At 42.6% G+C, this 21,029-nt stretch overlaps 1 protein-coding gene across 1 annotated transcript; it reads right to left on the reverse strand.

Annotated features, from left to right (window-relative positions):
- Positions 1 to 5,511: 5,511 nt before the first annotated feature.
- LOC124261323 (amiloride-sensitive sodium channel subunit beta-like) lies at positions 5,512 to 19,813 on the reverse strand. Its single transcript, XM_046695630.1, has 13 exons — positions 19,421 to 19,813; positions 18,754 to 18,776; positions 17,512 to 17,622; positions 16,720 to 16,800; positions 15,946 to 16,037; positions 14,121 to 14,284; positions 13,750 to 13,839; positions 12,561 to 12,687; positions 10,941 to 11,073; positions 10,280 to 10,337; positions 7,663 to 7,742; positions 6,338 to 6,413; positions 5,512 to 5,807 (listed from the first exon to the last, which is right to left on the reverse strand). Exons 1-13 carry the CDS (start codon positions 19,811 to 19,813, stop codon positions 5,565 to 5,567), a joined length of 1,671 nt encoding a protein of 556 aa, XP_046551586.1. The 3' UTR covers positions 5,512 to 5,564.
- Between the last annotated feature and the right edge of the window lie 1,216 nt (positions 19,814 to 21,029).

A 21,029-nucleotide genomic window follows, 5' to 3' on the forward strand; every position in this document is an offset into this window, starting at 1 on the left:
CGGATGCGCAATATTTTGCAAGCACCAGTTTGAAATATTTTCCTTTTTTCACTAATACGCTCATATTTATTTGTATTACGGGCTGCTGAGGTGTTATGTTTTGCGTAATTTGTATTTTGTATTTTTTTAATTTACATATCTATTTTTGTCATTCAGTAATTTGCACCATTACATAGAAAAGTGTTTTACTAGTATTTTATTTTTCGAAGCGGTAATAATGCATTACACTAGACACGTCAGTCGTGTTTGTGCCGGTTCGGTCAATGCATTCTATTTATTAGGATTAATTCAAGGGATAGGGCTGGGGCTAGGGCTAGGACTAGGGCTAGGACTAGCACTAGGACTAGGACTAGGACTAGGACTAGGACTAGGGTTTAGGGTTGGGGACCTAATGCAATATAGTAGGTACATGTCCGCTGGTTCGGTCAATGCATTCTATTTATTAGGATTATTTCAAGGGGTTTGGGTTTGGGTTAGGGTTAGGGCTGAGGGTTTAGGGTTTAGGGTTAGGGTTAGGGTTGGGGACCTAATCCAATATAGCAGGTACATGTCCGGTGTAATACGTGAGTACCATTTGTTGTTTTTCCTTTTTGCATTTTAATACTTTTTTTTCACACAAAAACGGGAAACCAAAAACGTCGAAAGTAAATTATGAAATGGTTTAATGTAGAAATTTTGGGCTTATGGAAATTGGTTCTGGAATTTGCGCTCAAGCCTCTTTCACACGCAACATAAATTTTGTAAACTCACCCGAGTGCCGTCACTACACATGCTTATGTCTCCCTCGTTCTTTAGTGCGATCCACACTATCCTTACAGTGTTCCCTACATCCCTTTTCTGTCAAAAATCACCGATTTATATAAAAGCGCGTCATTCATGCATGCACTGTGAAATCTACGTCTGACGCCTGACGTCAACAACCCTTTTCAGTTTGAGGCATATCGGCTCATTCCACGCCACACGCTAATTTGTAGATTACGGAATGGGACGAGTGTGCCAAATGGTATCGGATCCATTCGGCAATTGTCCGGAGAATAAAATCACGAGACACCAAGTCTACCCGTAGCATTTTGTAATTGTCCGTGACCTATTCGACTCTTTCGGTTCATTTCCGTGACGTCACAGGAATGACTCGATAATTTTGCACATTGCGCAACAGTGTGGACGTAGCTCAGTCGGGTTCGCGTCCGACGGGTTCTCACAAACTGGTTGCTTGTCTCAAGGACACGTGACCTACGGCAGAGATCGTCCTCACGAGAAGTTGTGGTGCTGTATTCTAAAGGTCAAAATGCAAACAAATTCCATCCATTAGGTTTGGAGATATCCAAGAATACTCGCTGTGACCTTGAAAATAATCCGAAGGTCACTGAATTCGACTGGCGTTAGACGATACTCCCAACGCATCTTGGTACTACCATTAATCAAAACATATTAATTCTGTCTTGTATTTTCGCACTAAAAAGTTAGACATGTGCAAAACACTTTTCACTGTGAACTTAAAATGAGCACAAGTTTCCCAATCAATTGGTGTAGGGGGAATCCCGCCAATACACCTTGATGTAAAATTGGATCAAAATCTATTAATACTTTCCTGAGTTCGCGGCTACCAAGCTTGGCATGTGCAAAACTGTTACACCTTCGCTGTGACCTTTAAAATGACCTCAAGGTCACAGATTTCAAGTGGTGTCGGTAAATCTTCAATCTCCAGTCAATAAACCTTGGTACCAAATTTGAACAAAATCCATCATTTCTTTCTCGAGTTCTTTCAGTAAACCGAATGGGGACTCATTTGAACAAGCGATTGTAGTTTCAAATTGCTTTTTAGTGCAGTTTAATATCTAAGTTCTAAGTATCTAGTATCCAATCTCAAACATAGCATATTTTGTTTCCTGAAGTCTGAGATGCATTTTATTGCAGATTTTACGTTTTATGGGAGTACCAAGCCAAGATACAAAGTCTCACAAAATGGGGATCGTGAGGCTGCAACATAGCAAAACCAATTTGCTTGAGGCTGACAGATAGTATGTAGAAAAATAAAACATAAAAACAGCTGCATTTGTATCATATTCTAGGTTAGGCTGACTACTATTTGAACGCCCCTCGTAGTTATACCCGTTAGAACACCCACCCACCTCTCCGACTCTACATGCATGCAAGTGTGTTAGATATACCCGTTAGAAACCCACCCCCACTTTATATGTATACATATCAAAACCTCAAAAGATATTTGCGAAAAGACATGATACAGAGGACAGTTTATATTGATTATATATCAGGACGAATATCATTTTCGTCATTTAGCTAAGATCTGTCAATTCATTCTTCGGTTATCGCGCTAACAATCTTTATATTGGCAAAACCCTCAGATTTTTGCTGTGACCTTGAAAATTATCTCAAGGTCACTCCATTTCACTTGTGTCGGTGAATCTCACCAATATATCTTGGTACCAAATTTGAACAAAATCCACCATTTCTTTCTTGAGTTATCGCCCTAACAAGCTTATTTGATGTACGAAATGCAACGAAAAACAAACACCCGCGTATTTACGAGTGATTAAAACTGTTATTACAACTTACGGAAATATTTATTACATTTTATAGCAACGAAAAGTATTACAATTTACGTCAATTTTTATTACAATTTGCGTATTACAATTTACGTCAATTTATATTACAATTTACGTTTTTATTACAATTTACGTCAAGTTTATTACAATTTGCTGCAAGTATTACAATTTGCGTTTTTATTACAATTTACGTCGTAACAAGGGGTGTTATTTTAGTGTTGTTTTCATGGCTTACGGTTAGGTATGACTCACGACACATTGTCACAAGTATATTGAACGTTTCCTTTAAAAACTTCCATTAAAAGTTTTCCCCCAGTATTTTCGACAACAGACTACCCCTCCCCACCCCGACTAGGAGACAGCCTTCCCCCTGTGTCTAAACACAAAGCAAATACTCATTTGTGTCAAAGACCGAATAGACGATACATGCTTCTAGTGGGGCGAGGGGTAACCTAGTGGTTTAAGCATTCGTTCGTCGAGGACCCGGGTTCGATTCCCCACATGGGTACAATGTGTAAAGCCCATTTCTGGTATCCCCCGCCGTGATACTGCTGGAATATTGCTAGAAGTGACGTAAAACCAAACTCACTCACTCACATACTTCTAGTTCTGGTCTACTTGAAACGTCGCTGAATTGGCGGATAGATGTAGACAATTACTCCTTCGAAACAGTATAACTCTGTCTTTATAACGCTGTGTTGGGTAAGTTAAAGGTGGCATTTCGCTCCACTGTAGATTCTGTGAAGAATGCACATAGTTAGTTCTTTGCACAGTTAGAGAAAACAACCCAACACATTTGAACAACATATGCAACGAGGGAAATATATACTAGGCTGCAAAAGAAACGTCAGTTTCGAATATTTATTCGCAGAAACGCATAACTGTAAACTCATTTAATGTTTTGATTGTACAGTTTTGACAACATCTCCAACTTTACCTGAGCAAAGACATTCCTTCCCAAACTCAACGTGATCTCGGAGATGGTACGGTGTTCCCCATGTTTTCCATGCAACTCATGCTGCACGTGCTGTTTACAAGGACCAGCCCTATAAAATGCACCCCCTCCCCCACACCTGGATGAAACATTCACATTACCACGTCAGCAGGATGCCGCGACTCACGACAGCTCAGAGGAACCAGGGCCTAGATTTTCGAAGCTCTCTTAGAGCTAAGATAGTCGTAAGTTAATGTTAATGTATGGCACTTACGACTATCTTACCGCTAAGAGAGCTTCGAAAATTTAGTCCCAGGCGCTAGGAAGACTTGAAGCTGGCCCCACTACACAAGCCGTTGCCAATCACTTCCAGGCCAACGTTCGGACGATCTGCAGGCTGCAACACCACAAATGATCGCCCCCAAGGGTGACCACAAGACGACAAGGCCGCCATGTTGTGTGACAGCATGTACAGAATCCCTTCATGCAGGCATCCAAACAGCACGCCAGACAGTGGGAACACACGGAAGACCAATCAGTACTGATACAGTACGCCGACGTCTTAACAGCGGGAACCTCCATCGCCGTAGACCTTACCGTGGACCTATCCTCACCCCTCGTCATCGGCGTGAACGTCGACAGTTTTCCCTACAACATCCAAACTGGCGATACAGGCAGTGGAGAACTGTTCTGTTCACAGATGAGAGTCGGTACTGCGTTTCAAATGCAGATGGCAGAACAAGAATATGGCGACGACGTGGCCAGCGTTACTCAGACCAATGTGTTATGGAAAGAGACTCATGGGGAGGTGCAAGCATCATGGTATGGGGTAGAATAGGTCTGAACCAGAGAGTGGGTCCTGTGGTGTTCCAGAACCTTGGTCCAGGGAGAGGCGGCGGCATCACAGCGGTGCGCTACATCGACCAACCTCTCAGACCCCACGTCATACCTCATTTCGCACGTCAACGGAACGTCATTTTCCAGCATGAAAACGCCCGGGACCATACTGCCAGAGCTACAAGGGACTTCCTACAGCAGAACGGTGTCAACATTATGCAGTGGCCATCCCTTAGTCCTGATTTAAACCCAATTGAACATAGTTGGGATGAAATTCAGTGGAGATTGAATAATGTCATACCAAGGCCGAACACAGCCGATTTATTGCGCCAGGCGTTTCTCAGAGTGTGGTTCCATGTGTCAATGGCCTTCATCAATCGATTGGTTCGCTCCATACATAGACGCTGTGCTGAAGTTATTGCCGCTTGTGGTGGTCACACTAGATACTGAAGTCAAGGGTCTGACTGGACTGCAAACGTTCACGCAATGTCTTGGAATTGTGCTGAGTTACTCATTGATGTGTCAGGATATTGTACACAAACAATATTTTGATCCACTTATGTCCATTTCTGTAATGATTTGATTACAGTGCCTATCTAATTTTGAATTCGTACTGACGTTTTTTTGCTGCTGAGTATATTTACTTAATGAATTCAAACACTTATGTAACACATAAACTGCTTGCCTCCAGATTTTTAAAGATGTTGAAGAGAATACAGTCTTCGTGACGATTATTAATTACGTAATTACACCGTGTTGCGTTTATATTTTCTCTCGTGCGTTGTTATATCGAGGAGTTTTGTCAGTGTTTCCTGTGCAGTTTTACAATTATTATATAAATTTACCTCCTCGCACACTATAATCTAAAACATGTTTGTATATGTATTTTGTTGGTAATGTGTAAGAGGGGTGTGGTAACCAAGTGGTTAAGCATTCGCTCGTCACGCCAAAGACCTTGGTTCGAATCTACAAATGGGTACAATGTGCGAAGCCCATTTCCGGTGTCCCCCGCCGTGATATTGCTGGAATACTGTTAAACGTGTGTATAATGTGAGTCTGGTTGGTTTAATACTCTTGAGTAACAAGTATACATTCTCTTATGTGATGTGATGGTAGTGAAAACAAAAACACTGAATAGGCCTATTTCTTCAGTTAATCTTTATTTCCGTCACCGACAGTTACGTGTGTCAACGTTGCAGGGCCATTCAGTAGTGAAGATACCATGTTCAGTAGCCCGAGAAGCCAGAAATGTGACCGGTTGGGTTGGATGGGTAGGAAGGAGGAAAGTCAGGTGGCTTTTTCTCCTTCAACTTCTGGGTGTCATCATCCGGGCCGTTCGCCCTGCACGCCCTGCACGTGGCAAACGTGGATAACTCGAGAAGCAGCTGCACGAGCTCGAATATACTGAGGACGGACAATCCAACCCAGAGGCCAAGGGTACCTCCAACGTCAGACACGAATTGGGTCAGCTGGACAACACACATAAAAGGTCGGTATGACTGACTGAGTTGGGGTTTGATATAATATTTAAGTTCTTGTTTATGTAACTCGGTTCATGAAGTATTTAGAAGTTGTGGTGCTGACAGAAGAATATTCATTTGGTGGGAGCTCCATCAACAGATTCATTTCCACCTGGCATTAATAAAATACCCCCTACTCATTGACTAATTCCCGCATCATACCTTTCTAAAGCTGGAATAGTGCTGATTGAGGCCTAAATCCATTACCTGTACATACACGCGACCCATTGGTAATTCCGGGACAGAATGCGTTACTTCGTGTGACTGGTAATTGTGGGTGTCGCCATTCACTCACTACTTCAATTAAGCACTAGCAACTAGACCAACTGGACCCGTGGACGTTATTACCATAACATTGTGGTCTGTCTTTCAGAGACATGGGAATACATTTAAACCATGAATTCAATTCTAGCCTACAATGGCATGGTTGAATTCATGTTTCAACTGTTTATATTCAGTAAAATCTCCTTCGTGTGTACCTCATAATCTGGTTCCTCTTTCATCACTTCGTAGTTGAGGTCTTCGTAGAAGATGTTCAGTTTAGCGAAGTTTAAACTTGAAATGAAATTGTGAAAACGAATGAGACTAAGTGACCGCAGTAAGAACATGTTTACAAGGTCAGGATTCCTATTTTCTTAAATACACAGATATGTACCATTGCATACACACGAGCATCAATATAACACCATCTAATTTCAAGGGCAGATGTTATAATTTTGGTACCAAGAGGCTTCACACGATATAATAAAAGCTATAGGTCGTGAACCAGAGTCACCAAGCACATTGGCTTTTGAAACTCTAATTGTGGTATCTTCTAAATTGATTTAAAAGACGCTATGCATTCTTGAAATGGCTAGACGTCGCCAGAAACTACACGATAGCACGTTATTGGCCTGTCACAAAATCGGCGCTAACTTGATCACTAAGTACAAGGTTATTAGTCACGTGACCACCGGTCCAAGACCTTGAAGACCGCGTAGGACCAATGCCCGACTCTCCACTCGTCAGACGCAATCCCATGACTAACGTCGAGGAACTGCGTTGACAGTGACGAGTTGGCTCTCCACCAGTACCATGAGAGGAGGCTACGTCGTCCAATCAGACGCCCCTTCCTCACAAGGAGATAGAGTCAGGAACGTCTTTTGTGGTGCAACCCTAACTTGAGGACAGGGCGTACAGTTCATTTGGCTGGTGAAAGTCGGTATATTGTACACCTTATCGAAAGCGGCGTCTAACTCATTCTTCACTTTACTTGCGGCTGTCGTAAATTCCTCTCAGATTGCAAATTTCAATTTCAGTTTTGTTTTGTATTACTCCAAGTAAAATATGTTTCAAAGCATATGCAACACCCCGCAGTGTTTCCGTATTTACATAAATGTGCATGGTGTTTGATTAATGTCCATGTGTATATATTAACATTCTGCAATTAAATGTTAACTCATTGGAGGTAAACAATCTCTGCCCTTGTCATAAATGAAATACAAGTGACTTCAACTACGGCAAGACAGTTGTCGTTCCTAATTTAGGGCCAAATATCGTTTTGTAGGCAGGAGAAATCACTGTAAACCTGTTATTTTGTTATCACAAGACAATACTAATTACTTAAAACAAATGCACGTACATGCACAGAATATTCATTTCTACAAAGATATTATATGTAGCACTGATAACGTTTTTCACGAGAATAAAATTCGAGGTTTCTTTGAACAATATTTTTCCCTGGACGTTGAATAATTTATTTCATGATTTCTTTATTACGCCTAAGTATGCTTGTAATATGACGAGGCACCAGAACTAGCTTTACCTGAGGTCCGTTGAAGGGATGTCCAGCTTTGCGCAGTCGGCAGCGGAGATCACCTTGCACCGCTTCTGTTTCAGCACCTTCTGTAGCACCAGGTGACATTTCATCAACAAACAGGTTAAAAGGGATGCAGAGCGCACCTCGGGCAAGGTCAGTGACTAGATAAGCAGTAGGCTAATAATGCTAATAGTATACATATACTCAACCAAATTGAAATCTTACCGTTTGTAAATTTGAATCCCACAATGAAAGTAGTGTGTTCATTGTTATGAGAATGGATGTGTATGATACGCAAATTTCACACTGATAAAACCTTTTCAACAGAAGTCCATAACGAGCGTGACCTCAGAGTGTTTGCCCTAGTTCTTGCATCATTCTGGTTGATGTACCTCATGTGGCACTCGTCTTCACAACTCACCCCAAATGTGTTGGATCATGTTCAGTCTGGGGAATGGGGCGTGGCGTTGTCATATTGAAATATCAATCCAGTACTACTTTGGATGCATGAATTGCATAAGGACGGGAGTTTAAACTTGGTCCCAATAGTGTATCGCGATGAGATTCCCCTGGACGACAGTCAACTGAGATCAACCGTCCGCAGAAAATGTTCCCAAATCGAAACTGTGCATGACGTTAACCCCACCTGCGCCACACCCGTGACCTGCCATTGGCAAAGCGTAGTGTAACGTGACTCGTCACGGAAGACAATCCTGTTTCACTGCCTCTTGTTTAGTCTGGCTATTCTGCGGACCGATCTTAATTTTCGTCAGGATATGTCCTGTGTATTGTCGTCTAGTCGGACAGCTGAGGAACACGGTTAATTCCTGGTGGTCTGTCTGCTAGTGGAAGTTGCAGTCACAAATCTGTTGCGGAGAGAACGTAACCATATTTGTACGTCTTCTTGAGTTTGACGTCACATACGGCACCCCAGGGCGACCGTCATCGATGTCTTACTGTTGCACACGAGTCCTCACATTTAGTGTTGACTGATGACTGCAGTCAGGTCTCGTACAACTGCTGCTGATTGCTCAGCATGAAGCCCATCAAAGACATGCTTACGTTGGTGATTTGTAAGTCTCGACATGATCGCCTTTCTAATAAACTTGCAACTTTCTTGCTTTGCAGTCAGTCTTCTTGCTTTTCAGTGCACGTAATCACCTGACTCGCTGCACGGGACTGCCCCACCCACCTTCCAATAATTATCGATAATGTAATGTGGGTGTCAAGTTTCTAATTTTGTTGAGTATATGTTATGTCATGAAAACTTTAAGTATTATACATGGTGAATTTAGAACGATTAAACGCGAGAGAATATACCATTTGAGAGTACTGCGCTGTTCAAAAGCCTTTCTTATGTTTGACACATTCAGTTGAAAGAAAATGCAGCAAAGAGGGTTCGGGTGATCCTGGCACAATCAGACTAGATAACCCCAGCCTTGTCCCCTTCACACGCATCCCAGACTGTAAATGTGTTCTAGGGGTGAAACGGTACACCGCGGTATTTTGCCTTCGGTTCTGTATACCATAATGCAATCCAAAAATTCGGTATTTTTGGTTTTCGTACCGTTCTTCTATCTAGTCATAAAATGACAGTGTTGTTCATTCAAAATAACAAAGATTTTGGTTATTTTTTTCTCCGTGTTAGTAAACAATGTAAAGGTTGGTTCTTGTTGTAAATTTTCTGCATTATGATCACATCGCATATGCCGAGCCGAAACGGACCGAACCGAAGGCCTCGTACCGCAATACGTACCGTGCCGTGATAAGAGCGTACCGTTTCACCCCTAATATGTTCATTATAATTGTTCATTATACAGATTAATAACAAAATATGCAGCAATGAGGCTTTAGGTTATTCTGGCAAGCAGATTGGACAGCCACATCCTTTGCTCTCTTTATACGCAAACCAAACAGCGACGTCTGTCTAGTGGAACCAACCCAGAACCTTTGGAAAATGTGAACACTCCCAAACACTGAAGCCTTTTGCATAACCCATATTAGTTAGAGAGGCCGTGTTCCTGGCAGCAAAGCTGTTTACGCTCCCCAAGTCAACAGATTGGGAAATACCTCACCTAAGGCAGCAGGAATAGTTTGGAGTCGGACAACTTGGTACTTGGATTGTATTTCGAAAGTGAGGACCGCATATTAGCCATATTTTTCATGAATTTTGTCAGTCACAATGGTGTTAACTGTGACAGACATTTTATGATATGAATAATTTCAGCAATTTTATAAAAAATATCCCGACAAGGTCAGGTTTGTTGGCTAGGATGCGTCTGTGGCCGTATGCCTTAGTCCTATGCGGGATTATTCTAAACAATTACATTACTTCCTTAACACTCTGTACATATTCTAGGTCGGACTATGGATGGACCTCCAGGAAGTGCCTGGACATGGTCAGCAAAGAGAAAGCCTTCTATTTCATTTTCAGGCCAACCGACTTAACCCAAGCAAAGGACTCAACAGGAGTGCCTTTCTTCTCAACGCATTGCATATATACCCAATGCAGCGGTCGTTCAGAGATCCCTCCTTTGAAAAACTTGGCGTGGCCGATTTGACATGGCACTTTGTTTGGTTAACATTCATGCATTGATATTGTTGATGTTGCTGAGGTTGTTACCGCATAGCTGTGCGAAGGCCATTGTCGGGAGGATAACCTCTTCTCGTACTTTGTTTCTCTGAGAAGAAAACAAACCTTCCTTGGTTTAATGCTCATACATATTTTCAGGTCATAATCGCATTTTACTGCAACATATTGTGACGTTTGTATCTTATTTCTCTAACGTTGCTGACTCTAATACATATATACACCGACAAACTCCTCTCCAACTTGCCCACCAATTACAATGAATAATGAGTAAATATAATTTGTAAACATCTCATCACATTGAGTTTGTATTAATACATACTCCTTCAAATATCAGCTCTGATGTTCAGACAGGCTAAACATTCGTCACTTCCCCAAGTGTATAATAGACGAATTGGGAGAAGAGGCGGATCTTATATGTCTACTATAAACCGTGAGTCTCCGCAACCCAACAGGCAAGTCCGTTGCTTGGTTGTTCGCACTGTTTTAACTTTGCACTCAGCAGTATTCCAGCCATATGGCGCCTTTCTGTAAATAATCGAGTCTGGACCAGACAATCCAGTGATCAAAATCATGAGCATTGATCTACGCAAATCGGATACACTAACATGTGTTAGCAAAGTTCCTGTTATGAAAATACCCAGTCATTGTATTGCGGGGCTCAGATCTATCCACCAGACTGTCTGCCGCTTACCTGCAAGGATTCCCACAACTGCAGTTTTGTGGCGTGGTCTCAAACAATGCCATCTGGTCCAGCACACAGCGAACCTCTACAAATGAACAGATAAGAGAACGATCAAACAAGTAGTAGGTATCCATGCGGTATCCTGCAGTGTGATACAATGGATTATGTCAAATAGTAAGAGTTAAGCTGCACACATCATATAATTGAGAGTCCACAGTTCCTCTGATTTCTACCGTTTAAATTATATTATTTTTAAAGAATATTTTGACATTAATTTTGTATAAACATACACGTACACATTGACTAGTGAATTACGCTAAAAATAGCTTTACCAACAAGAAAAATCCAAGAAATGTTTGTGTAGCTATTACAGAACTTTTGACCAATATTAAATCGTCATAATGGATTAATATGCACTTTTATATGATAGTGTTAAATCCTAATCAACAAACAGACCAACCGATCCAAAAAGTAGTGCTGTTAGATTTCAGATTACGAATATGTACACGGACGCAGACTAGACAAATCTAAAAAGATACCAACTATTACCCAAATCAGAGAAAGACGATTAAAATACCTCATAAAATGAAATGTTTTTCGACCAACCTATCAATATTTTCACCATCAGACTGTAAAGCCAACATATATACACATGAGCATTAAATAAGCACCATCTACTTTTGTATGCAAGTACCATACTATCCCAAAAAAGAAACGCATGTTGTATTTTCAAACATAAGTCGTCCACAAATAGACTTTAGTGCATGAATTTTTACATCAGTTTAGAAGAAGGACATGTCTATACAACCAAGTGGATAATTTTAGATAACGGAGATGTTGAGCACGGTCCCGACGTCGGGTCTCCTGGTTCTCAGTCCAATCTCTCTCAACCTGTTCCGTACAGTTTGACCGATATGCTCCGAAGCCCAGGCACCCTGGCTGCTGTGCTCTCACCCGTGGCAGTACCACCACGCAAATGTAGTACCCGGATGTACCGATCTTGGGCTGCAGTGGTGACTCGAGGTTTGCCTGTACGGGGACGGTAATTTGTTATACCTCTTTGGTTGTAACGAGTTGTAAGCCGTGATATCGTGCTCAGACTAACATTCAGACGCCTGGCAACAGAAGACTGGTAATCTCCAGCGTGCATTCTTTCAATGGCGATGTTCCGTGTCACAGCGTCAAGACGTGGCGTAGTGATTTGACCTTGAAACTCCTTCAAAACGAATGCCGATTTCCGTAAGTAATCTGGGTTTTAATAGCCAGACAGTGCATGCTCTTTGCTGCACAATTTCAACTGAAAGGTGATTTTTGTTGTGTTGTGGCGATGCGTTGTTAAATCCTTGTAAGAAGGCGATTTTCTACTTGTGCAATTGTGTAAAATCATGTTATCAACACTTTCGTTACATATTTTGACAATTGTTTGAACACAATAGGTAATTAATAGATTGTTTTATCAGTGCCTTCGCTTCGCATGAACATGCGACCAATAGCTTTGAAGATATCGTTTGAAGCTTGTTCATTTTACGTGTGCTGTATGGTAAAATGTAAAATGTAAATGTTGCCCTTTGATTCAGATGGTGCGTATCTATTGCTCATGTGTATATGCGGTTTCTGTTGGAGGCATACGTTTCTTAGTCCGGCATGCCGGGTAAGCTTTTGTGGTGTTCATGAGTATGATCATCTCCTCCTCGGACACGTGATAACACTTGCACGTGTTGGAGATCATCTCGTGCTCACACAGCAGCTGGCAAGTCTGTAGAATACAGAATATAGAACGATATCACACACAATATAGTAAGATATCTCACACAATACAATATATCAAACACGGGAGCAGAAAGAGACATCGACAAACAGGTCACAGAGACACCAACAGAAAATGATATATTGACATACAAGAGACATGTGAGACACGAGCAGAAGATGACCTTTTCAAACACGTGAGACACAAAACACAAGAGACACGTGAGACACAAACAGAATATCATCTATTGACACGGAAGAGACATGTGAGGCGCGAGCAGAGAATGATCTTCTGATATACGCGAGATACGTGAGACACGAGCAGAAGATGATCTATCGAGATAAGAGAGACACGTGAGACACGAGCAGAAGACGATCTATCGAGATACACGAGAGGGGTGAGACATGAGCAGAAGATGATCTACGCGAGACACGTGAGACACGAGCAGAAGATGATCTATCGAGATACGCGAGACACGTGAGACACGAGCAGAAGACGATCTATTAAAATACACGAGAGGGGTGAGACACGAGCAGAAGATGATCTATCGGAATACACGAGAGGGGTGAGACACGAGCAGAAGATGATCTATCGAGATACGAGAGACAAGTGAGACACGAGCAGAAGACGATCTATCGAAATACACGAGACACGTGAGACACGAGCAGAAGATGATCTATCGAGTTACGCGAGACACGTGAGACACGAACAGAAGATGATCTTTAGAGATACGCGAGAGAGGTGAGACACGAGCAGAAGATGATCTATTGAGACGCATGAGAAACACAACAAAAGGAGACGCGGTCACAAATAGAAACTCTGGAGACACTTGGTATCACTGATGACTGAGTAATCTATTCGATACAACTGAAAACAGACAGTTATGGTTTCGAATCCCAAGATTAGTCCTGTTCAAGTTTAACCTTTAAACGGTCAAGCAAGAAAACCCATGGTCATACTGGTTTTCTTCCCACGCATGGGCAGAATTTTATTGGAATGTCTTTCAAGTATTGTTCCAAAACCCATTTCAGTTATTTACATTAAAACCAGGTAAAGTTTAAAAAGCACAACCTGCACGGAGTAGGTGATGTTGTATTTGCGTCGAAACATCTCCCCGTTTTCACAGTCCCATTTCGGAGCGCCCAGTCTGTGGATCGCCACCTATAACATTGATACAGTGACCTAAGTGACCTCTGTGTATTGAGGTGAATTATTGTGGCTATACAAGGCGTTACAAAACTGTACACTGTGGACACTTGAGTGAACGTATACCATATACACCTGTTAAAGGCCTCCATAGTCTGACCCGAAAAGATCCGGGTTAGAATATATCTTCAGTAACCCATGCTTGTCGTAAGAGGCGACAAACGGGGTCGGGTGGTCAGGCTCGCTGGATTGATTGGGACATCGTATCACACACATCTCACTTCACATTTCCTCACCTTCTTCAAAGCTATATTCGTTTCCTTTCCAGCATCTATGGTGATCCCATCATGGACTGGGAAGGGCAGCATGCCATGGGGGTTGACTACCAGCTGGAACCCGTTACCCGTCGTGATACCCTCCAGTTGTTCATAGTTCTCCAGGTTCAAAATAAGTTGCAGACCTGAGAAAGGACATCAATTACAGGTTCATCTAGGCACAGACACAAATACAGTTACATACTGAGATATAACTGGCACGAGATACAAGTCAACCGCAGACCGGTAGAGATGCAGTAAATAGTAAGACAGGTAGGGCGCTACATACAGAGTTACCTGCAGACCGGTTGAGTTACGGTAAATAGTAAGACAGGTAGGGCGCTACACACAGGGTCACCTCCTGACCGGTAGAGATGCAGTAAATAGTAAGACAGGTTGGGACGTTACATACAGGGTTACCTGCAGACCGGTAGAGATGTAGTAAATAGTAAGACAGGTAGGGACGTTACATACAGGGTCACCTGTAGACCGGTAGAGATGCAGTAAATAGTAAGACAGGTAGGGACGTTACATACAGGGTTACCTGTAGACCGGTAGAGATGCAGTACATAGTTAGACAGGTAGGGCGCTACATACAGGGTCACCTGCAGACCGGTAGAGATGCAGTAAAAAGTAAGACAGGTAGGGACGTTACATACAGGGTCACCTGCAGACCGGTAGAGATGCAGTAAATAGTAAGACAGGTAAGGACGCTACATACAGGGTTACCTGCAGACCGGTAGAGATGCAGTAAATAGTAAGACAGGTAGGAACGCTACATAAAGGGTTACCTGCAGACCGGTAGAGATGCAGTAAATAGTATGACAGGTAGGAACGCTACATACAGGGTCACCTGTAGACCGGTAGAGATGTAGTAAATAGTAAGACAGGTAGGGACGTTACATACAGGGTCACCTGCAGACCGGTAGAGATGTAGTAAATAGTAAGACAGGTAGGGACGTTACATACAGGGTCACCTGCAGACCGGTAGAGATGCAGTAAATAGTATGACAGGTAGGGACGTTACATACAGGGTCACCTGCAGACCGGTAGAGATGCAGTAAATAGTAAGACAGGTAGGGACGTTACATACAGGGTCACCTGCAGACCGGTAGAGATGTAGTAAATAGTAAGACAGGTAGGGACGTTACATACAGGGTCACCTGCAGACCGGTAGAGATGCAGTAAATAGTAAGACAGGTAGGGACGTTACATACAGGGTCACCTGCAGACCGTTAGAGATGCAGTAAATAGTATGACAGGTAGGGACGTTACATACAGGATCACCTGCAGACCGGTAGAGGTGTAGTAAATAGTATGACAGGTAATGATGCTTCATACAGGGTCACCTGCAGACCGGTAGAGATACGGTAATTAGTAAGACAGTTAGGACGCTACATACAGAGTTACCTGCAGACCGGTAGAGTTACGGTAAATAGTAAGACAGGTAGGGACGCTACATACAGAGTCACCTGCAGACCGGTAGAGATGCGGTAAATAGTAAGACAGGTAGGACGCTACATACAGGATCACCTGCAGACCGGTAGAGTTACGGTAAATAGTAAGACAGGTAAGGACGTTACATACAGGGTTACCCGTAGACAGGTAGAGATGCAGTAGATGGGCAGGAACACAACATATAGGGTCATCGGAAGCAAGAAGATCCGAAATTGGTGTGTTCAGTATCCCTATCCAGAAGACTATGCACCTTAGTGATTCTACCAAGGTGTCGAGATGACCCTGAATCTAACTGAAGTAGCGCACTCTATTATATGTGTATGTGTTCGTGAATAAGGAAACTAATCACCATGTATCGGACCACTCCTCTTGCTGACGAACTTCGTGTGCTCCAAGGTGTAGCAGTTCCCGAATGTGGACGACGTTTTCCTAATGAAATGCCTGAATAAAAAAGGGAAGTTATTTTGTCTGACTTTCATCGAGTGTCTAGCGCACTGGCGATCGATGAATGTGTTAGTGAGTGCGTGCTGATAAACGCTGCATTGAAGGGTATTCAAGTTGTAGTTCGGCTTGGCAGATGTCGAAGGACATCAAAAACTGTTAACCGTGGTGAAACCCCCGAGCATGGGTTTGGTGTGGACACGCATGGACACGTGACCTGGGCACACGGGGAGTCGACCACATGACCATAGTTTTTTGCAGCTCTTCATAGCGGACACATGAACTAGGCACACGGGGAGTCGACCCCACGTCCATAGCTTTTTGCAGCTCTGCATAGCGGACATATAACCTGGGCATACTGGGAGTCGACCCCACGACCATAGCGTTTGTTGTGCCAAAAGGACACAGCACCACATAGCGGCGTATAGCGCCTCAAACGAATGAGTCCCCGTGTCCCCAGTGAATATGTTAGGCTGCTGAAATGACATAATTCTAATATCAATAAATGATGTTACACTACAATGGCTGCCTTCGGTTATCCAACTGATCGAAATGTGTGGAATTCTCTGTTTTGTCCTGTGCAAATGGGTTGCCTGGGCATGGTTGTAGTCAGCAATCGACCTTTGTTAGCTCCGTGAAGGTGGATATCTCATATCAATGCGTGGTATCTGCTTATATTTACCTTTGACTACATGTTTGGCAGGCGAAGGAGCAATCCATCATCATGTCGTCCAGTTGATGTCCAATAGCTATCCTCCTCTGCCTGCAAATAGCTTCTGATATATTATTTATGTGCATACAGGCAGATCAACTGATATATCATAAATAATTGTTGGCATATATAGTGCAGTGAAGGCGAAGTGATTGAGAGTGGGTGCTATAATTCAAGCAAACCACAAGGGGAACATTGAGGATGGCCATAAAGGGGAATCATGTTCTGAACTCATCCTAACAACATTTCAGATGACCCCCTTTACCCGTACCTGCACTGCACATTATCTGGCCTCTTCACATGTGCGGCAGAGAGCTTCATGCGATCGCTTCGTTTATGCCGCAAACATCCCTCGAAACCTGTACAACAAATACCCTTACCTACCCTGTTAATATTTTCCACAGATGACCTCACCTGAATCTGTACCGCATAAAGCCTCACCTGCTCTCATCACTTGCACCGCAGATAACCTCACCTGCTCTCTCTTCACCTGGGTCCTTATTCTCGAAACGTTCGTAGCCCTACGAACTTCTTAAGCCCATTCTTCACATATTGGCTACGATAAACGTTAACAATTCTTAGGGCTACGAACGTTTTGAGAATAAGGACCCTGTTCTGTAGGTAGCAGATAGCCTCACCTACTTTCGTCACCGCTACCACAAATAACCTCGCCTTATATGCTTCCCCATACCACCCTGTACCATCACCTGCACTGTCGATTACAAATATAGTACCCTGACCGCCTGTACCACTGAATCTCACCGTGTCTCTTTCATAAACAGGTTCTGGAATTCAATCTGAATGTTGGCAGAGGTTGAACTTTCATTGAGACCCATTTCCCCTCCCTTGCTCCCGAGTTTGCATGTTCGACATCTGCGTGAAGTAGTCCACGGTGGTAAAGTTAATGTTGATTAATCCAAACGACGCTGTGTTTTCGAGAATCGTCTGAAAATACCAGAAGTAAGTAATACCTTTAGACAATAAACTTGCAACACGTCAGTACGTTTGACGTTGCTATTCCCAATAGCCCATTCCCAAACCCAAAAATTAAACTAAAACGGCTAGTATTGAATCCTTGATGCCACACAGCAATACCTCTGCCTTGCAACCGCAGATTGCAATAATCCAGATCATCAAGTGATCAGAGGGCCAGAAAGTTAGTGATACGTCACTGCCAAATCTTGATTGTGATGTGTATCGTGTTAGAAGGAAGAGTGAAACCACTATAACACCAGCTTTGCAATCAACAAGAAGACGAACCCATGTTACTGCACTATCAAGACTCTGAAATCAATGCAGTATGAAATTCCTGAAACCTCAGAGAATCACAAAGCACAAATGAAAACAGGAGCCTTGTTTGGAATCATGTACAAAATTGTAATCTTCGCAATTGGCCGGAGTGTTTGAATGCATATCCTAGTAAATTAAACGAAAAAATGAACACACATTTCTCGACTCGACCATTTTGAGAATATCAATATATTCTGTAGAAACCTCTGAACTCACGTCAGTACCTGTTCGACATTTTGTTAAAATCCCCCTTGAATGATAGGCCAGATGATCAGTGACAACCACCAAGGTTATTCGCCACAGAACCACAAACAAATTCAGAAATGTCTCCTGTCACGTTGAGTGTGTCAGCTATTTTTACGTACTGTATAATTTATGTATTTTTATGGATCATCTTATGGAGATCTGATATTTGTGTTAAGATGATGCGGATAAATTGGTCAAAGTGACAAGACGTGCTTCACTTCGGCAAATGTCTTCGTTAGACCTCAATAAGCGTCTATTTATGCCACAAATGTTTGAACTCTTTGGTTCCGATATCACAAGTAACAAGATGGGATGCGATACAGGACAACAGTGAAGCAGAATGGAATGCTTTCACCCGACTTTCATATCGTTCACGCACTGCACGTGCCGGCTGGTACGTGGGCGTACTGTTCTTATCATTGTTAACAATACGCACCAGCACCTATGTAGCCCCAAACCCTGGCCCACCGGAGTTCAACGGTTCCGAACTGCTACAGGACATGGGAGAGCAAGTATTGGGACAATGCAGCGTGAAATTACAGCCATCATTGACGGGAATACGTCACTGAGGAATACAGTTGATACACAAAGCAGCAGAAAGTTTCAGAAAGTTGTATGTTTCATTTTTGACTCACCGGCTTCTAGAATGCCGATCAAACAATTAGACATAAGGACTGTAAACAAAGGAAGATGGCGTTGTCTTGCATCTATGACGTCACAGCCCGTCTTCCCCTGAAGCTGCGATTACAATATGCTTAAGCGATGGCTATCGAATTTGGGCAGTTGTTTGTTACTTTAGAATACAATGAAAGCAGATATGACTATTTTGTGTGTGTGAATGTATACTTTGTGTGATCTTTTATGACATCTTTAGAAATGTTGTGAGTTATTGTGTCTCCTTTAAAACAGTGTAAGGTAACTCCATGTAGGCCACAGATACCGTTTATAACTTTACATACAAGACCAATTATATGTCGCTACTCTATTCACAAGTGTTCACATCGCGAAGGATGTCAACACATATGTTAAGACTCAGTACCAGCCAAGGAAGTTAATACGTTCAACTGATGATGGTTTGCGGTTCATTATTACCCCACAGTTCCTTAAAGTACACAATGTTCGTACTTAGACGTACCTTACGATTCTCTCTCTGTAGTTCTTGAGCGAGACGGTTAGGGTTGGTCTTCTCGAAGAACCTTTTCAGTTCCTTGGATACATTCTTCATTTGGCTCAACCTCACGGGGTTGGTGTTGCAGATGGTTATGGTTGGGAAAGGCAATGGGCTGAACCCTATGCTCATCGATGTGTGTTTTGGCCAACTGTAGTAGATATGTATCAGGTAGGTCAGGTGATAAAACAGCATTGCCAAGGACGTCAAGAGGAGACAACTCCAAATTACCCTTGCGTACCAGCTCCGGGAGGTACTGAGAAAGGACACACCCTGCATGGAAGTTCTGTCAGCAAATCTTTGCAGAATGGATCGAAGGCACTTCCCACTTGATACCTGGTCACATACATCCCCTGCCATTGTGTCTGACTCGGGGTTCCACTGACTCGGATACACCAGGATAAGCTGTGCCAGACACTGCGGTGTGATCGGATACTACCGGCCCATATATACCTTCCATGCACGTATAGTAGTACTCTATAAATATAAATTTAAATTTATACTTGGTAAACATGGGCTCTATTATGAAACGTGTAATTGCGTTTACTCTGTCATTATCAAGGCCTTGACAACTGGGATCGTGTTGTTGTCAAGTGTCGATGCCGGAAAGAAATGTATGGACCTATCACGATGTTTGGGATTACATGCTGGTGTTAAACCCAACAATGATATTCTCAACATGGATGATTTGTAATAACTGTTTACTGTGTCCTCGAATTCCTGGATGTAGTGCATTAATTTGTCACACTGAAGCTCCATACAAAGAAATCATTACGGAAATCCACGTTCAACGATATCCTACTGTCACGCATTACCAGATATATAAACACACACTAACAATACATTAGAGAATTAAAAACGTTGTTAAATATCACGACGCATTATGGTGCTAGGTTGACTCTGTGTACATAGTTACAATGCGCTTAATACGCACTCTTAGCGTTTACTCCGGCCAGAGGAACAAAGTGCGCTCGGTGATCAACTCCCTGATATACAATCTGCCTGTCAGGCAAAGTTATCAGTTAGTAGTCACATTTCCATCTATTCCTACCTTGTACCCATTCTATGCTATGTGAACAAAAGCATTTTCGATCAAACTCAATTTTCAGTTTCTTTATTCGGTATAAAGGCCAACGGCCCATGTACAACATAATATACTGAACCGCAAAAGAAACGCAAGTTACTATTTTCAAAACATACGTTCCAAATGCATTCCTTTTAGGACAACAAAGTATACCATTACAGAACCAGGCATTCGAAGATGGTTTTGCCGTTGTTGCCGCTGATTCTTGACCATATCGCCCAAACGCAATCATTTTTTATGTTTTTCGTGTTTTTTGCATGAAGTTTTTGTGTTTTTCACACAAAAATGCGTGTATTTCACTCCAGTTTGAAGCTTTATAAGGCAGGTCATTCAAAAAAACACCATAGAACACAAAATTGACTGTGACAACGCGGAGAAAACATCCCACGTCTAACTGAACAGCAACGATAAATCGCCGTTGGAATGTTGCAGACCGGATCCACACCAACTAAAGTGGCCAGGCACTTCAGATGTCACGTGACAACAATCACA

This window comes from Haliotis rubra, unplaced genomic scaffold (genome assembly GCF_003918875.1).
Source record: "Haliotis rubra isolate DU_JTF1 unplaced genomic scaffold, ASM391887v1 Scf796, whole genome shotgun sequence".
Taxonomy (NCBI): Eukaryota; Metazoa; Mollusca; class Gastropoda; order Lepetellida; family Haliotidae; genus Haliotis; species Haliotis rubra.

Bases quoted from the DNA above. Each gene is read 5' to 3' on its own strand.
- LOC124261323 (XM_046695630.1), bottom strand. From the start codon at position 19,813: ATGGCAGGGGATGTATGTGACCAGGTATCAAGTGGGAAGTGCCTTCGA. The intron at 11,074-12,560 runs GTATGCCTCCAA...ATCACACTGCAG, and splicing joins GGCATGCCGGACTAAGAAAC to GATACCGCATGGATACCTAC. The intron at 5,808-6,337 runs GTACACACGAAG...TGTGTTGTCCAG, and splicing joins AAGAGGAACCAGATTATGAG to CTGACCCAATTCGTGTCTGA.